The sequence below is a fragment of the Ammospiza nelsoni genome, chromosome 5, assembly GCF_027579445.1.
Source record: "Ammospiza nelsoni isolate bAmmNel1 chromosome 5, bAmmNel1.pri, whole genome shotgun sequence".
NCBI lineage: Eukaryota > Metazoa > Chordata > Aves > Passeriformes > Passerellidae > Ammospiza > Ammospiza nelsoni.
Genome location: NC_080637.1, coordinates 38,957,412 through 38,974,703, shown reverse-complemented (window position 1 = coordinate 38,974,703; position 17,292 = coordinate 38,957,412). Strand labels below are relative to the sequence as shown.

The window sequence follows — 17,292 nt, the reverse complement described above, 5'->3', positions numbered from 1 at the left end:
TGTGCTCTGTATTGGATGCAAGACTGCAGGATTTGCAGCTCAGCATGTGTGGAAGTTGATTCATTGGAGGATATCACTATAAGTATATTGGCTCTTGAGAAACTCGAGAGAATTTTTTTGGAAAAAAATTCTGTTCTTACGTGATTTCTAACAATTATGAACAGTGGTTCAGACAGCTCTTTACATAAAAATACTTGTTGGGTTAAGTGTCCTCTGTCACTTTGATGCTTACCTGAGAACCATGATGAATGTGAGTCCTGAATGCAGGCAGAACAGCAGGTCCTCTCTTTGAGGAACTCTGCTCCCTCTCAGAGAACAGTTGACGCATGTAAACGCTAGATTTTTGCAAAAAGTTAATGACAGGAAGTGAAAGTTTCAAACAGCTATTTTTGGAATGGAAGGAGGTTTTAATAGTTTACTAATAAGAACACTGTATCTAACAATTTTTTACATTTTACAACTCTTTTCCTTAAAAATAGCCTTTTGCCTATTACCACAGGTACAAAGAATATCTAACTGTAGAGACAATGGTCTTTGGAGAGGAAGTGAATAGAGTAGAAAACGGAAAAGGCTGTTTTTCTTGAATTTTCCTTAAAATATGTATACACACCTGCTAAACAATGAAAAGGCAGATGTTTCTGTGAGAAGTCAAATTAATCAATTGTCAGTAGCCCAATGAAAATATCTATGAGAAAAAAAAGAGAAATATATTACCGTAGAGCAGTTTTACAATTTTTATGAAAATTTATTTATCCCTGTCAGCAGTGTCAAGATCTATTTCTTTTAATTTCTTCAGGCTTTTAATACAGGCTCACTACGATGTAAATATTAAAGATTATGATGGCTGGACACCACTTCATGCTGCTGCTCACTGGGGTAAAGAAGAAGCATGTCGCATTTTAGTGGAAAACCTATGTGATATGGAGGCTGTCAACAAAGTGGTAGGATTTTTATGTAATCCTTGTCAAGATACAAAGTTCTGGTCTCTAAAGTGACTTTAGAAGCCAGGGTAAGAAAAGTGATGATAAACTGCTGTTTACTGTCCGTGGAGCTTTATATAATGCATGTGTTGTCAAAACAGCATGGTTGTGTTCAGAACTAAATTCTCTGATTGTCTAAATTAATTTAAAGGCCAACTTTATGCTTAGCTCTGTGTTAAATGATCCATTCAATCTTTGACATGGAGATTAATAATTGAAAGAGTTTGTTGGCATTTCAGAGGTGCAAAATTAGTGACTTGATGGATTGCATTTCAGACTTTTATTTGATCTCTGGAGATGATGATGGTGCCTTTGGGTAGAGATTTAACTCTTAAAATCAGTTTGTGTTGGTATATTGAAGAGTTGTCACTATATTATGCTGATTTGGGTGTGATAGAAGAAAGCTGTAGGCAGCTCTGCACCCCCTCGACATAACCTGAATGCTTCCTAAGCTCTATTTTTTTGACTTTTCATGCAATGGCCTGTGTGGCTTGCTGATCCTGCTCCCAGTAGACATAAATATGTTCACGAGTTCACATAGCCATCAAAAGGATCCAAACCTTTTCTTTCAGCCAGTGCTGAGCTCTCATTCTTCTCTTCGTAGTGTGTTTTACGGATAGATTCTGTTCTATTTCCAATTTATGTGTTAGATTTTTTGCTGGGGTTATGCACTAGAGAGCACTCTCTAGTACGTTCAAATCCACTGGAGAAGAATAAGCAAAAAGGAGGCATAGAGACCTATCAGCTTTTTTTCATATGGAGTTGTTTCTGCAAGCTAGGAAAGATTTGCCTGTTTCTAAGTAAGCTAGTAAGCATTATGCTTTCGGAGATAGGGGGATTGAAAGCTCTGGATTTCGTTTCAGTTGTATGTGCTTAGCATCTCAGAGAACTCAGCCATTATTGTTTAGGCACCTGACTTCAGCTATCAGCTGTTGCAGATTTGATTTTAGATGTAACCTTCCAACTGCAACGGTTTCCTGCAAAGTGACTTTTTGTGGTCATAGTAGGTCTAACTACCACCTAACAGCTACCTGAAAGTAGAAGGCCACATTAAAAACTGTAGTTATAATGCAAATATAAACTTGTGCTAATAGTTCACGTGGTAGAAGATCTCAAGCTGTTTTGGCTAATTCTTGTTGAAAGGTGCACGTGCTTCTGCTCTATGATCAGAATTAGCAGTTTAAAGGTTCATCCTTTCTAACCAGTTAAGATAGTCTTCACAGTGAAATTAGGAATAATTTGCCTTTAGTTAACATCTTGAGAAACTGAAATAAGCACAGACAAACAGGAGCACCTTTCATTATTTTTATAAGCTGCTGAGGCCACATTTAAATGACTGCGCTGTTTTTATTACTGGTTATTGTACAGAAGTACAATATGTACTTCTTTACATATGAATTACAATGATCTTGTCATGATCCCCCCCAACATCTCAGTAAGCCCACCCAGCATGTTGATGCGGCTGCATTTATGCCAGTGAATACAGGACTTTGCCTAGATTCCAGCCTTCAAGTATATGGCCATGGAAATCATACCCTAAGGAGAAATAAAAAGTGGTTGTAGCAGATCTTTTATAAAGTAGAATGTAAATTGTAAAATAGAGTTTTGCTGTAAACTGTGAATGCATGACTGCTTAAATTTAGTGCAACTCCTTTAAATCATTAAAACTTCAAAAATCAAGCTATATATGATAGTCTAAGATGGGCAGGATACCAAACTGCTCAGGATCCATCGATTCAACTGCCATTGTGAACATTTGTTTGGCACTAATACTGTGAGATTATATTCATCAATCTACTTTTCATTCGTGGTGTTCTTTTTTTCCTTCAAATGATAGTAAAATTTTATTGTCATGTCTTTTACCACTTAAAAATGTGTTTACTCATCAGGTATAAGTGTTTTTTTTAAATTTCTCCCCCCCCCCCAAAAAAAAAGTGAATATTGCAAAACTGTTTTCAAGTACTGACAGACTAACAGTTTGCAGTAGAGCTTGATTCATATTTTCCAATTTCTCTCTCTAAATGTTCTCCTTAACCTGCATCATCATGTGATGAGAAGACATCGTAGTCCCCTACATTTAAAGTCTGTTGTACAATTATGGTGTTTTACTTCTTCCCTTTCTCCAGGGCCAGACAGCATTTGATGTGGCAGATGAAGATATTCTAGGATATTTAGAAGAGTTACAAAAGAAGCAGAATCTGGTAGGCCTTGTGCATATATATGTGTGTGTGTGTGTGTGTGTGTGTGTGTATGTATGTTGCATTTTAATATACATATGATTATGGTATCCACCTCAGGGCAGGATAAAAATTAAAACTAAAGTTTTAAATTCAGTGCTTCAATTCAGGTGATGCCACAGTCATCTCAAAAGGTCTTTTATGCCTTTACTTGTCACCTATGGTGACCAAAAAAGCCTTGGAAGAAAAAAGGCAATCTGCAACTTGCCTTGTCCAGTGGGCATTTGATGATCCAAGGTATCAACAATAAGCATCTTACTTGGAATAACAGTTTTTAAGATTTTTATAGCTTTGAACATTCATACTTTTTGAAATTTTTACACATTCTAGTGTTTGTAGTAATTAGAAATTCCCCTCCATTTGTTATTTTGTCACACTGATGCCATTCTAACAATTAAACTGCATCATTTTCTGTTTTGAAGCTTCATAGTGAAAAACGTGAAAAGAAATCTCCCCTAATTGAATCCACAGCCAACTTGGATAATAATCAGACACAGAAAACATTTAAAAAGTAAGTAAAAATAAAAAAAAATTATGAAGTCTTTAAAAAAGATGACTTTACAACTGTCACAAAGTCCTACTTAACAGGCTTTAGTAAATTTTTCAGTACTTAGTAAATACTTTTCTTTACAAACTCAGTAAGGAGACGCTGATTATGGAGCAAGAAAAGAATGCATCTAGTATAGAGTCTCTGGAGCAAGAGAAAGCAGATGAAGAAGAAGAAGGAAAGAAGGATGAATCCAGTTGTTCTAGTGAAGAGGAAGAGGATGATGACTCAGAATCTGAAGCAGAGACAGGTATGTTATTTGGAGCATTGCATTTCTTTAAATATTTACTTTATAAATTTACTTGTTTAATATCGACATGATACAAAGTTAAGTATCTTAGATTTCTCTTATTCTTCTGTGTTTCACTAAGTTTCCAGTTATTTGAAAGTAAGTTTGTATATGTCTAAAGTTGAGTCATAACAGATGTATCCAATGGATGTCTGCACTGGTAGCTACTTAGGTTAAAGCTATTAGCCAGCTTACTTGATTGGCTGCTTAACAAATAGATGCTGTTAATTAGATAGATAAAACAATACAAGCCTGAAGTAGCATGTCAGAAACATTGAAAAAGTTAGAAGGTCAAATTAGAGAGGAAGAATTCTTAGCAGTATTTGCTTGTGGAACTGGTGCAGTGATTGAATCAGAAGAAGTGCAAACATTCTCATTTGTTCTTACCATCTTGAAGTAATTACTACTTAATCTGGCTCAGGTATTCATAAAGTAGTAGTGCATATATTTTCAGTGTGTTCTGAGATAAACTTTTAAATGTATTATTTTAATGTTGACTGTTAATTCATATATAACTTAAAGAGGAATGTTCTTTTGAAAAGTTTTGCATTTGTATTTTTCTCCTAAGAAATAGAATTAGTGGGTTGTTTTTTTCTTGAACAATTATCAGAGCAGTAAGTACTAATTAAAGAGCAAAATGTGTATTTTCCTTTCAAACCAGAAAACAAGTGTCTGACAATAAGTGTTTAAAGCTATATGTTTAATCCTAATAAAGAATATTAGAATTGCAATGCAGCAGTACCTTACATAGACATGGATGTCATTAGAAACAGCCTGTTAATATTTTATACATTAACTTTTAAAAATAACCGGGTTTGGTGAGCTGTCAGTTTTTATTTTAATACATTCTAATTTCTACACCTGAAAAGGCAAGATTAATAGTGTATTTCAGAGCTAGCCAATTTATCATAAGCATTTAATGTAGATAGAAGTAAAAATAACTTGTGAAACCAAACTTTCTTTTGTGGGTTTTTTTTTTTTTTTTTTTTTTTTTTTTTTTTTTTTTTTTTTGTAGTTTGAAATAATCCAGCATTTCAATATTAAGCTGAAAAAAAATGTCTGGCAGGCTTTGTAATTACTTTTTTACCTTAGTGTACTTGCATCCATTATTTACTGAGCTTTGCTAAACTCAAACTACTTATAATATATAACATGTAGTAATTTCTCTGTCACTGAGCTGACTGTAATGTCTGCTGGACTTTATGAGTCTGGTAACTGTGTTCTCTTCATTGCCAGTAGTTCGTGCCAGGAAAATTTGACTGTGACACAAGAATTAATTTATGTAAACTTCAGGGGTTTTAGTATCAACAAGGCTTTTTCATACTTTATTTGGCAAGATACACTTGAAGCTTTTCCCTGTAGAGCTACATCTCTTAAGTTCCAAGATTTTACTTTCCCTTTTTTTTACCATTATTCAGCTTAAGGTAGTGAAAGATTTTTCAAGTGAAAAATATTATTATTATAAGGAGCATTCTGGTTGTGGAATATTTTAACAGTGTTCTGTATTCTAAAGTTGTAGAAATGGTGATTTCAAATCTTTTGGGATAATTAAAAGGTTTTCCTGTGTTTTTGTTTCATTGGTTATGTGAGAATATAGTTTAAATATAAATACACTTCTGTCTGTAAGACCAAGAAGGAAAACATGAATATGAAAGTAGCTTATTGCAAAGGACAGGGAAACAAGATAAAAAATAAAATTTTCATAAGTTCAGGTTTTGTAACTTACTCTTTTTGATGTACTCTAATTTTTTTTTAATTAGTCCATATCAGCTTAGTCATGCATACAACTGTGCTCTTGCTGCTCTATTAATAATTTCAGAATACAGTTGTGAAAAATCCATTTTTTCCTTCCGTGCTTTCACTCCTGATAACTTTTTCTGATGCCTTGAGAGGCCACCTAGAACAGAGGCTAGACAGAGTTAAAGGAATAAAGTAGGTATTTATTAAAAGGCCTTCAAAGGATGAACCTTGGGCAGTACAAGAGCCTGGCCAAGGCTACACCCAAGATGGACAACGGATCACGAGTTTTTAGACTTTTATAACTTTTGGTCCATTTACATATTAGGGTTAAATGTCCAATTACAGCTTCAGGTTATGAAGTCCCATTCACCCAGATTGCTCTTCTCAATTCACTCTTTATAACTTTTGGGCCTGAAGCTGCAACGGTGTTCTTGGGTCTCGGGCTGGAAAGGGATTGTTTTGTCTAACTAAACTGTGAGGAGAAGGTGCTAACACTGTGTGTGAAGTTCAGAGTTATGTACTGCTGCAGTACAGAGCCTGGAAAACTGAAAGCTAAAATTTAAGGAATCATTTTTGTGTATTTTAAAGATGTATTATTTACAAATTTCTATCAGATCTGCCTGTGTATCATCTCGAATCATACTGTCAGTCCACATTGCCTTGTTCAGCTTTTTATAACCTAGAATTTTACCACCCATTTTTTTCACTTGTGTTTAAAAAGAACTTTCCATATAGGGCTGTTGGTCATGTAAGCTATTTATATTTGTATTTGTTTACTGCTTAACTAACATTCAAAACATCTGTTCAACTATGTCCATAACTAAAACAAGTGTGTAACACCAATACTGTGAATTACACAACTTGTAATTGTATATCAGTACTTTATTGAATTTAAATGTTAGTTGTAAGAACACTGCATGAAAACCTTGTATACTTTCTAAATAAATTGCTCCCAGGCTGTATGGGTCACATAGATGGAAAGATGTGTCTCTAGTAGGCCAAAACCATTGGGGATTGAACCCCCATGTTGCTTCATGCTGCACTAACAAATAGGAGGCAACATCCAAGCATGAAGAAAGTGCAGTTCAAATACACGAAACAGAAGTGAGGTGTAACATTATGAAGCTCAAGCAAAAGCAGTGACAGCAGTTGTTGTATCTCAATCATGACATTTTCTGTGAGTTTGTGTAAGAAGGGTTAAGGTTTATGAACCATGGGCATAGGAAGGAATTTGGAGAAAGCGGAAGAGACTAGGTAGATAGACAGTGAAATGTGGGTAAGAAAAGCAAGGGACAAAGAAGGAATGAAGCAAATGGTAAATTGGTGCTCTGGAAGGCAAGTCCCTGTCTTAGGTCATTCTGGTGACCAGAATTCCTGATGTGCTTCTCTGTACAGTTAATTATTTCTTTGAACTCAAACATGCATAATTAGCAGAGAATAAAGGTTTCGTTTTAAATTGGCCCCTGCCTTCTGTGCTTAATTAACTGTTACAGAGTCACAGAATCAAAGGATAGTCAGGGTAGGAAGGGAGCTCTGGAAATCAAGTCCAACTTTCCCTGCCAAGGCAGGGTGACCCTAGAGCAGGTTACACACAAAAGCAGCCAGGTGGGTTTTGAATGTCTCCAGAGAGGGAGATTCCACAGCCTCCCTGGACAGCGTCTTTCAGAACTCTTCCACCCTCAGTGTTCTTCCTCATGTTGAGGTGGAACTCCGTGTATTTTAGTTTATGGCTATTGCTCCTTGTCCTGTCACTGGACAGCACCAAGAAGAGTCTGGCACCATCCTTGACACCTGCCTTTGAGATACTTATATGCATTAATGAGATCAGATGAGATGCTAACAGATCTCCCACTGTTTCAGTTTTTATGGTCATTAGCCAGATACTGAAATACAGGCTGTGTGGGGAGACTGAAATCTCTGTCTCCAGAGGTTTCAAAGATGTGACTCATCAAAGCCTTTAGCAACCTGATTCATAGGCAGTATTGACCCTCTCTTTGAGCAGAAGGGTGAGTTAGGTGATCTCCTGAGTCACTTTGAACCTGAATGATTCTGTACCTCTGTCTCTGCATCTCTGACTGGTAACACTTGGTGAATACAAAAACATAGTTCCATGCTGTGTGCTCAACTGTTTAGGAAAACAAGGTGGACCTAGCTAAGATGTAAAGTAGGAGTGAGGGAGAAAACACTGAGGAATAAATAATAAAATGCTGGTCATAAAGTTAACTGTAAAATTTCTTGGATGAAAATTCAGTTAGGTGTTGTAAAGGTGATGAAATTGTGAATGAAGAATGAAGATTAAATCTTGTCAATATTTTGCAGATAAGACCAAAACCTTGGCAGCTAATAATGCAAATACCACAAGTACACAATCAGCATCAGTCGCTGCGACGGCACCCTCAGTAGCTGGTGGCCAAGGGGCACCTACATCCCCTGTTAAGAAGGTAAAAGAAAATACCTTTTTATTTTTTATTATATTGTAATCCTATGATTTTCTCTTTCTTTTTTCTGTGTAAGTATATATTTTTGATTCTAGTGTAAATAGTTGATTTGATTGACCAGTGAATTGAGAAAAGTATGCAGAGATTCCTAAAATACTTTATGTTCTTCCCCAGATGCTGTTAATTTTTTTTTAATTTTGAATGACTTCAATTCTGCACAGGGACCTAAAATACAGAGCTATTAAATAGCTGAATGTAAAATCATTCTGAAAAAGAAAATGCTGTTGCATAGTGAGTGGAGTTCTTGTATTTTCTGAAACTAAACTTCATCTTTTGAAAGTCTTTTCAATGTGAAACTCCTCCAGAATTTCTAGAACCTACAGTTCTTGTGTTTCTCAGTGCCTGTATTTCTGATGCACTTAATTCAAGGGAGGCAGGCATGACCATGTGACTTTTGGAGTATTCAGCTAGTACTTTGGCAGAGAAGTTGAAAATTATACCTGAAATAAGAAGTAGAAAATTGTGTGGGTCTCATCCTTGTTTTAATATGGTTAGGACCTCGTGGAAGAGCTAGGTAACAGGGACACATGATTTATTCAATGCATAGCTCAAAGCCACACCTAGCAAAGCCATATTGCTTGCTGGAAGCTTTTACAGCTTGTAACTTTACAGGAAAAGTTAATTTGGATGAACCTTAGTTTTACTTGGTTAGGGGAAGATAGGTATCTTGGGTAAAAAAATTACAGTAGATAAGAAAGCATAGTCAGAAGTCCAACTTTTAGAATATCGGAGCAAGCTGGGTAGTAAGCCAGTACATCTTTGTTTGTCATTCCTTACAACTTTCCTGTACACATCATCATCAAAGTGTAGCCCTGTACTAGTGCATCTGAAATGCATGTTCAGGAGAAGTGGTAACCATGATATACTGCAGCCACAGTGGAAGGAAAAGATATACTATTAGGACATACTACTCTGAATTGTATTTTGCTCCTGGGAGCTTACTGGGGTTATACTTCCATATTCCCAGTAGAATCTAATAGTGGTTCATTTTACAAAGTATACTTTAGGTGCAGGTATGTGATTGAATGCTATGGGGGAGTATTTTCATAAGAGAGGAAATAAGCTTGATTTTAAGCTAAATTACAAGCTTTTATAAATCATCAATACACTTCTGATTCTGTTATGCAGAAATTAATGGTTCATATTTTGGTCTTCTAGGTAAAAGGTACATGCTAACAATAAACTGCACTTATCTTCCTATTACTAGGAAAGCTCAGGGCCTTCTGTAGCTATAAAATAAATGCACTTTATATCAAAAATATTATCTTGTAACATAGCAGGTACATGTGATCTAAAGGAGCAGTTACAGCTCCTGTCGATAAACAAAAATGCTTTAAACTGTTTTTACCAGTGAAGGTAAAGCAGCACTCTGTGTGATCTTGCACCTGCCTTTTTGGGTCTGCACCATCTGATCTGCTGTAGCTGCAGTTCTGCTTTTACATCACAGATGGCCAAACTAAGAGGTGCAGATGCAGTATACTAAGCTAAAGTCAGGTTTCCTTCAGTCTGCTGCTCTGTGACTGCAGGTACTGAAGGTAAGGCAAGTCTGGGAGGATAGCCATGCTAGCTATTGGCATGTGGGATGTGATTCAGGGATACGAATGATACATGGTAAGAAGATGAGGGATATGTTAGTGTGAATCTTCCAGTACTCTCAACAGTGTGAAGATTTAGGCCACAGACCTTGTAAGGTCACAGGCTTTGTTGTTCTTTTCTATGCAAGCTGTAATTCTGTCTCTGAATGAAGTAAACATGCTGTGTTACATTTAGTTGTTATCTGTTACTATGGTTTTAAGTCTCTTACTGCTTTTTTGGTATTTTTGTGTTATAATGAAGAGTTACTTACTATAAACCTAGGAACAAGCTATATGGTGTTAAAACAACTTTTGGTTTCTCTTTTCCTTCCTTTCAATCTTCATCTTTGTCTTGTCTGAATTGGCTTTAGTATGATTTCATTCCTCCTATCATGCCTGTCGTGGAGTCAGTAGATCCTGCATCATGGAGGCAGGGCTTGCGCAAAACTGGCATTGTTCTTGTGCCCAGTAAGGGTGAAAAATCTATGGTGAGGTTCTTGCGTGCACAGGTTTATGTACAGGTTGCAAAATAACATATTTAATCGAAATGTTAATACCAGATTTGCATGTTTCTAAGTTTTTATCTCAAGTTCACAGCGTGTATTACAAAGTGTGAGTTTTTGTAAGCTAACTTTTATAAGAGTGGTATTCCTTGACCGGTCTTATGTTTCTCATCCCATTGACTAATTCAAGAGAAAAGTGCATAGGTTGCCTCTCACTACAACTTCCCTACAAGTTCAGCACTTGTGATTATTAAAAACAGTTTTGTTCTCGAATCTTTGCAAGGAGCCTGAATTACCACAGATAACATAAATTAATAATGTAAATTCATTGTCATGTGTTTTATAGTTTCCAACATCTACAACCAAGGTTTCTCCCAAAGATGAAGAGAGGAAAGATGAATCTCCTGCTTCATGGAGGTTGGGTCTTAGAAAAACAGGTAGTTATGGTGCACTTGCAGAGATTACTGCTTCCAAAGAAGCTCAGAAAGAAAAGGACTCTGCAGGTGTTATGCGTTCTGCATCAAGTCCTAAACTTTCCTCTTCGCTGGACAACAAAGAAAAGGTAATAATTTTCAGGATAAAACAACATTTTGAGGACTTCTTATACCTTTCTTAGTATAGATGTTAATGATATATTATAGAAGAAAGATTGTAGTACACATCTGTTCTTTACTAAAATTCCAAAAAGTTAAATTACAGAGCTTCTTTATAGTATCTCTCAAAGTGTAATATGCTCCTTCAATGTCTGGTGACCTGGTACATAGGTCTGGCATTTATTCCTTTTTAGGACTTGCAAAGCTAGTAGTCATTTTTGCAATTCGGGGACATGGGAGATTTGATAGCACTTGCATCACTTGCAGAATTATGCTAAAAGAATCTTACAAATGAAAGAAGTCTCTTTTGTATTAAATTTCATTTTGTAGTGATTTTTTATTTTCAAAAATTGGTTCTGTAACTAAACATGGATATGCTAAACCAAGTGTTGTTCCGGTACCTGAACAAAATAAAACTTGTGCTTCTGTTTTAAATACAAATGTTTATATGATTTAAAGATTAAGAATAGTAATGTACTGTGCTATATAAAAATACTGAACCAGTTGCTTTCAGGAATCACTGATGGAAGTGTACTGCAGCAAAGTAGAAAAAAAAAGTCATTGGCATTACTAGAATGGAAACATTAGCAGTTTCATTTTCTTGTTGTAGTCTTTTATGATATTTAACTAAAGCTTTAAACTCATTTGTATGATCAGACTACAGTAAACATGGTCAGAGTTGGCATAATGATCCTTTTCCAGACAAGATAATCAATAATAGTAACAATTAACAAAAAAACTAATGTCTTTCAGGAGAAAGATGGAAAAGGAACTCGACTTGCATATGTTGCACCTACAATACCAAGACGGCTGGCCAGTACCTCTGACATTGATGAAAAAGAAAACAGGTGACTATGAAGTTATATATCATTTAATATGAAATTAAATAAGATTTTAGAGTGACTGACAAACTTTGATGTTTTAAAACTCTGCTAATTTATAGCATTGTCTGACTGTATAGGTTATGCAGAAAACCAACTGTTTGCAACTGCAGAAGTGCTAACATACATTATCATGCAAAAAGAGGTACATTATGATGGCCAAGGGTATCTGAACATAGAATACATCTTTTCAAAGTTTTGTTTTATTTTGCCTCCTACACCTGATTGCCTTATATATAATTTTGTGAAAGACATGTTTTATTCTTCCTATTGTCTGAACTTCAAATTTTGGGCTGGTATTTTTGTTAGAAATTCAGTTTTTGTATGTCAGTTTTTGGGATAGTTTTTCTAAGTAGCTTTTTGCAAGGTCATTCCTTGCTGCTATAAACCGCAACAACAGCCTGGAAATTCCTTATGACTGAAGTCATGTCAGCTAGTGATACATGTCAGACCCCTCAGGAATGGCTACTGCAGGCCTACTTAGGCTGGTCTTAGAGTATCATGAGTTCTAAAGGCTTGCCAGCTTTTAAACTTCTTATAACATCAAAGAATGAAAAATGCCATCAAAAAAAAGCCAAGTAGATTTCCCCTATTGCACTGGATAATCTCAGGAGCAAACAGAAATACATCTTGTTCCTTTTTGGAGAAAAACAAAGCTAGCAATGACCACAGATAAAAAGCAACAATTGATTTAATGTTGATTAGGTCCTCTTTAGCAGTTTTCTTTTGATGCTACTTTCTTCTTATATTTCTAATTGTGTTACTATGAATGTAGTATTTTTTCACACAGGCTTGAAAACGATTGTCCATAAAAGCAATTTTATTCCTTATTCAGTTATGTTTATTTTAAGTGTGTTATCCAGGATTTTAATTCAACGTTCCTGTTCAACTCACATCCAAGAACAGCCTTCTTTAATGTGAGTTTGCTAAACTAAAATCTCTTTTACAGGGATTCATCTGCTAGTTCAATACGTGGTGGCAGTTCCTACACCAGGAGAAAATGGGAGGAAGATGTCAAGAAAAACAATTTGAATGAAGGTCCTGCATCATTAAACACAAGTTATCAAAAAAGGTGTGGGATTTTTCTCTTTTTTTTTAATCAAAATAGGCTTAAAAGTTAACAAGCACTGAATCATTTTGTAAGGACAGTTTAAAACTGAATGGTGACATATTGCCATGTTTATTATAATTGCAAAGTGCATATTGCAATGGTTGTGCTGGTTTTAAACATGCAGTTGTATGCTGATGGAGTGCTTGTGCTGATTTTAATCTATATAATTAAAGTTAGATGCTTGCTTTTTCCTGTGGTTTATTTCAGTTTGGGGTTCATTTGACACTTTACAGATTAGTTCTGTAGTCAAAGACAATTTTTCAAAATGTTGCAATAGGTATAATTCTGCTTGCTATATGAAAAGGGGGAAAACACTGTCTGTTGAATTCTGGTTATGGCATGATAGTGTTGGAGGTATTGGACTGCTGTCCTTAATTGTAAATTATAGCCATACCTATGTTGAGTATCAGCATCATAGAATACCTAAAATTCACTTGAATGCAAAGTAAATTATGAAAATACGAGAATAGTTCTCAGGTATGCTGGTTCCTAACTTGCAGAATTTTCTTAGGAGGAATCATATGCTGCACATATACTACATGATTAACTTTGCTGCATTGTGTAGTTTCAGTGTAGTTATGTGAGTCAAATTCTTCATTATAATTAGTGGGGCAATAAATAGCTAAAATGAATAATCAAGGAAAAGAGTCGAATAACTAAGCTGCATATTGGTACCTGCTGCTGATGTACACGGTACATACTTAGCATTTTTTTGAGTCTTGACATTGATGTTATCACTAACCAGGCTGTCTCATACAGCATAATGCATATTAATTTCTTGTAAACCATTGGGTCTGCTTTATAGCTTGAAGAGCAAGGGAAAAACCTGAGTGGGAGGTTATTCTTCCTGGGAATGATTAAAGATTTTTTTTTAAATGGGGCAGTATATTTAATTGCTTTCAAATTATAAGAGGAGTGATATTGATGACATTTTCTTTCCTGACAAGCTGTGCAGTAAGGTTCTGCATTTTCTGAGGTATTCAGTGTGGGTGAAACAGCAGTTTAAAAATGGGACATTGGGGGCCCTATATGAATGCTTTAGTAGATCTGATCAAGACATTCTTATATAAATGAGTGAGATTCCATTCTTTAGCCTCTTTGGTGAAGAAATGGTTGGGACTAAGGGACACCTCTGCTGCCCTCCAAAATCATAAATTAAAAGTCCTAGCCAAGGAAAAACTGGAAAAAAGCTTCTTTTGCACCAGAAGTTTCCAAGACTTAACTGAGGCACAGAATACATGGGCAGAAGTTTAGTAGATTGCTTGATGATATTTTAATGAGTAAATATCAGTAATAAATGCCATCATTGTACATGTCTCTCCTTCAGTGGCTCCTTTGGTAGAAGACAAGATGATTTGATAAGTTCTAATGTTCCAAGTACTGCATCAACAGTTACCTCTTCTGCTGGTCCTCAGAAAACGCTGTCTGCCAGCACAAACACTACTACGAAGAGTACAACGGGTTCTACTTCAGCAGGTGTACAAAGCAGGTAATGGCACCAGCACATTTTGTTCGTTTTTTTTGTCAGGTCTACTGTGTGCTTATGTATGTGCATGCGTTCTTGTTTAGTACATCCTGGGGCTCTGGATTTTTTCACTTTACTGTTAAATTTGTTCTGATTTTATTCAATTTGGCTCAAAAATTGTGAATGGCTTTCTACTGTAGCATGAAAGCCATGTTGGTATAAAAGAATAAATCAAATGTTAGAAGGGTCTGGAGAATAAAAAATCCATTATTTTGAACTGGTAATTTTTAATTTATTCAATTTAATAGCTCAAGCTGAGCTTTCATAGTAGAGACCTTTCTCACTTTGTTTCTTAAAAAAAATCCATCCCTCATTTTACATGTTATTAGTTGTTTAGTAAAGTGCTTTCATTGTTTAGCTGTTTCCTTTTCTCTTTTTTTGTGTTGCTACTTGTTATGCTGTAGTACCTCAAATCGTTTGTGGGCTGAGGATAGTACTGAGAAAGAAAAGGACAGTGTTCCTACAGCAGTGACCGTTCCTGTTGCACCATCAGTTGTAAATGCTGCAGCCACTACTACAGCCATGACTACAGCTACTTCTGGCACTGTGTCCTCAACATCAGAGGTCAGGGAGAGACGGAGGTGTGTAAAGGTCCTAAGAGTAATGTTGCTCTTACCCAAAAGTTATACTTTTTATTTATTATTTAAAGGAATGTGTTGGTTACCACAGATTTGAACAGTATGGGGTGTAAAGCAATGTTGTTTTCTTGCTGTGCATTGAAACAACTGGTACCTCAGTTTATCTAAGAGCTTAGTACTAATAGAGACCATTAATGAAATTTAAACTGTGATATTGTATGTTTTTGACTGGCCTTGGTTACTCATATGGTATATGGTATTTTCAGATTTTATTTATCTTAACAGATTAAATGAGTCCTCTTAGAAGTACCAGTAATGCAACTCTGTAAAAACACCAAATTAAAAATAATTAAATTATCAATTAATTAATTAATTGCTACAATTACATGCTGCAGACTGAGGTAGTGTGCAATTGGCAGTATGCTAATAAGTCACAGCATAGTGGTTTTTCAATCATTTTGTATGCTTGACATTATTGAGAAGAGAGTATTAAACCAAACACATTCTGTTTATTTCATTGCATGATTTAGGGTCTCTTCTACTTGAAAGATAGTCATGCAATTTTAAATGCAATGCTTTAAGAGATATTCAGTATGAAGAATGAGTAAGAAGCTGATGTAAATCTTATTTTAAGAATATGGTGGGTTTTTCTGTTTATAGTTCTATGAAGGATGACTTAAGATTGGTGCGTATTTGTTTCCATAAAGAGTTGTTTCCTTCTATTTATGGAAGCAAAAATAAGATTTCAAAAGACTGGTAATTCATGTTAGCTTTCCTTTGTTCTTCTTTTTCTGGGTACTTATAAATGTTTATCCTTTAGCCCTCCTGCTGCAAGTTCAGATTTGTGTGTTGCTCCTGTAGTAGGTTCAAAATGTACTTTCTGTATCAGTGCCAGATATGTGTATCTCTGTACGTTCAAGGAGGTAATGAAGCTGTTCTTTATTACAGGAGAAAATTGTATTCTTTTGGTTCACTTAAGGCAGCAGCATTTAAAGATTACTTATAGAGGCCTAATTAGGGTAGTCTGTTTTCTGTAGTCTGCCTTCCTACCCAAAACTGAGATGAAAAATCTTCTATGATAAGTGGATTATGTTTTTATTATTCCCCACCGTGATTCAGGAAGGGTCCACATGTGCTAACAATCAATTTCAATAGCTACAGTAGTCAGAACCTGCATTTTCCATAGTGAAATTTGAACCGAACCCAACAAATTAAAAGCATAATCAACAAAATGTGTATTTTCTTGAGAGTAATTCAGAGTAGTTCAAATTCTAGAATTCAAATGCTCTTTCAGTCTTATATCTAGATAGATAGCTATATCTATCTTACATAGCTAAAAAGGCAAGGAAAATTAGAATTAGGCTTTTGCTGTCTCGTTTGCTCTAACCGGTGTATGTGTAGTAATGTGCATATAGTACATATGTTTTAGATACCTTTTTTTAGATAGTTGGCCTGAAATGCTGTGGTTTTCTCTGACTGGGCTGATTGTGTAATATACTGTTGCAGATGCATTCTTGATGGCATATTAGTATATCCATGAATCTTAGAAATCAAAATTGGAATAATTGCTGCATGCATTTGAGAATGTTGTGCTCTAAATATGAGCACAGGCATATCTATCTGTATATATACAGATAGATACATTTGTGTGTGTATCTACATATGTTTCTATGCACATGAAAAAATAAATCTATATTAAATATTACATGCTATATATTAAGTAATGAAGTCAGTTAATCTGTGTGTATTGACTGAAATTGTATATTTAGAAAGTATGTTTGCAAGACTTATTTCAAAGATAGTTGAAAGTGAGGAATAAAGTACTTTATTGATGAAGCACATAATGGTGCATTCTTTTGGAACAGCTGAAGAAGCTATATTCTTCATTTGACTTTTAGGATTGGTTTAGAGAATCAGGGAAGGAAATGACAAACTTGACTCTCTAAGTCTTTGTATCGTGAATAATGCAGCGTAGGTAGCTGTGTGTGACACATGCAAGGGATGCTAGGGAAGAGCACTTTCTACTCTTGACTGTAGCTGCAATGTGCACCTGAAAAGCTGAGACTTTTCATTTTTTCTCAGTGCAGTTTAAAGTATTTCAGATTTGTTGGAAGGTAGGTGCAGGTACAGCAGTTAGTAAAAAGAAAGTTATGGAAAACAGTTTTGTAGCAATTTTAAGCCCTAAAGATGATACCTGCTCTGCAGTCAAGCCCTCCTAGGTAGGTGGTGGTTCAGG

The 17,292-nt window shown here is 35.5% G+C and overlaps 1 protein-coding gene across 6 annotated transcripts in view; it reads left to right on the top strand.

The window, feature by feature from the left end:
• PPP1R12A (protein phosphatase 1 regulatory subunit 12A) overlaps positions 1 to 17,292 on the top strand; it is a 113,517-nt gene that overhangs the window by 71,104 nt on the left and 25,121 nt on the right. For 4 of the 6 annotated variants that reach the window (XM_059471538.1, XM_059471536.1, XM_059471541.1 and 1 more), the window contains exons 5-14: positions 797 to 941; positions 3,107 to 3,181; positions 3,640 to 3,728; positions 3,857 to 4,014; positions 8,113 to 8,234; positions 10,715 to 10,930; positions 11,715 to 11,809; positions 12,792 to 12,914; positions 14,281 to 14,442; positions 14,883 to 15,059. In XM_059471538.1, the coding sequence (XP_059327521.1) occupies positions 797 to 941; positions 3,107 to 3,181; positions 3,640 to 3,728; positions 3,857 to 4,014; positions 8,113 to 8,234; positions 10,715 to 10,930; positions 11,715 to 11,809; positions 12,792 to 12,914; positions 14,281 to 14,442; positions 14,883 to 15,059 (1,362 nt within the window). The remainder of the gene's footprint in view (positions 1 to 796; positions 942 to 3,106; positions 3,182 to 3,639; positions 3,729 to 3,856; positions 4,015 to 8,112; positions 8,235 to 10,714; positions 10,931 to 11,714; positions 11,810 to 12,791; positions 12,915 to 14,280; positions 14,443 to 14,882; positions 15,060 to 17,292) is intronic. The other 2 variants (XM_059471537.1, XM_059471540.1) reach the window with 2 other exon arrangements.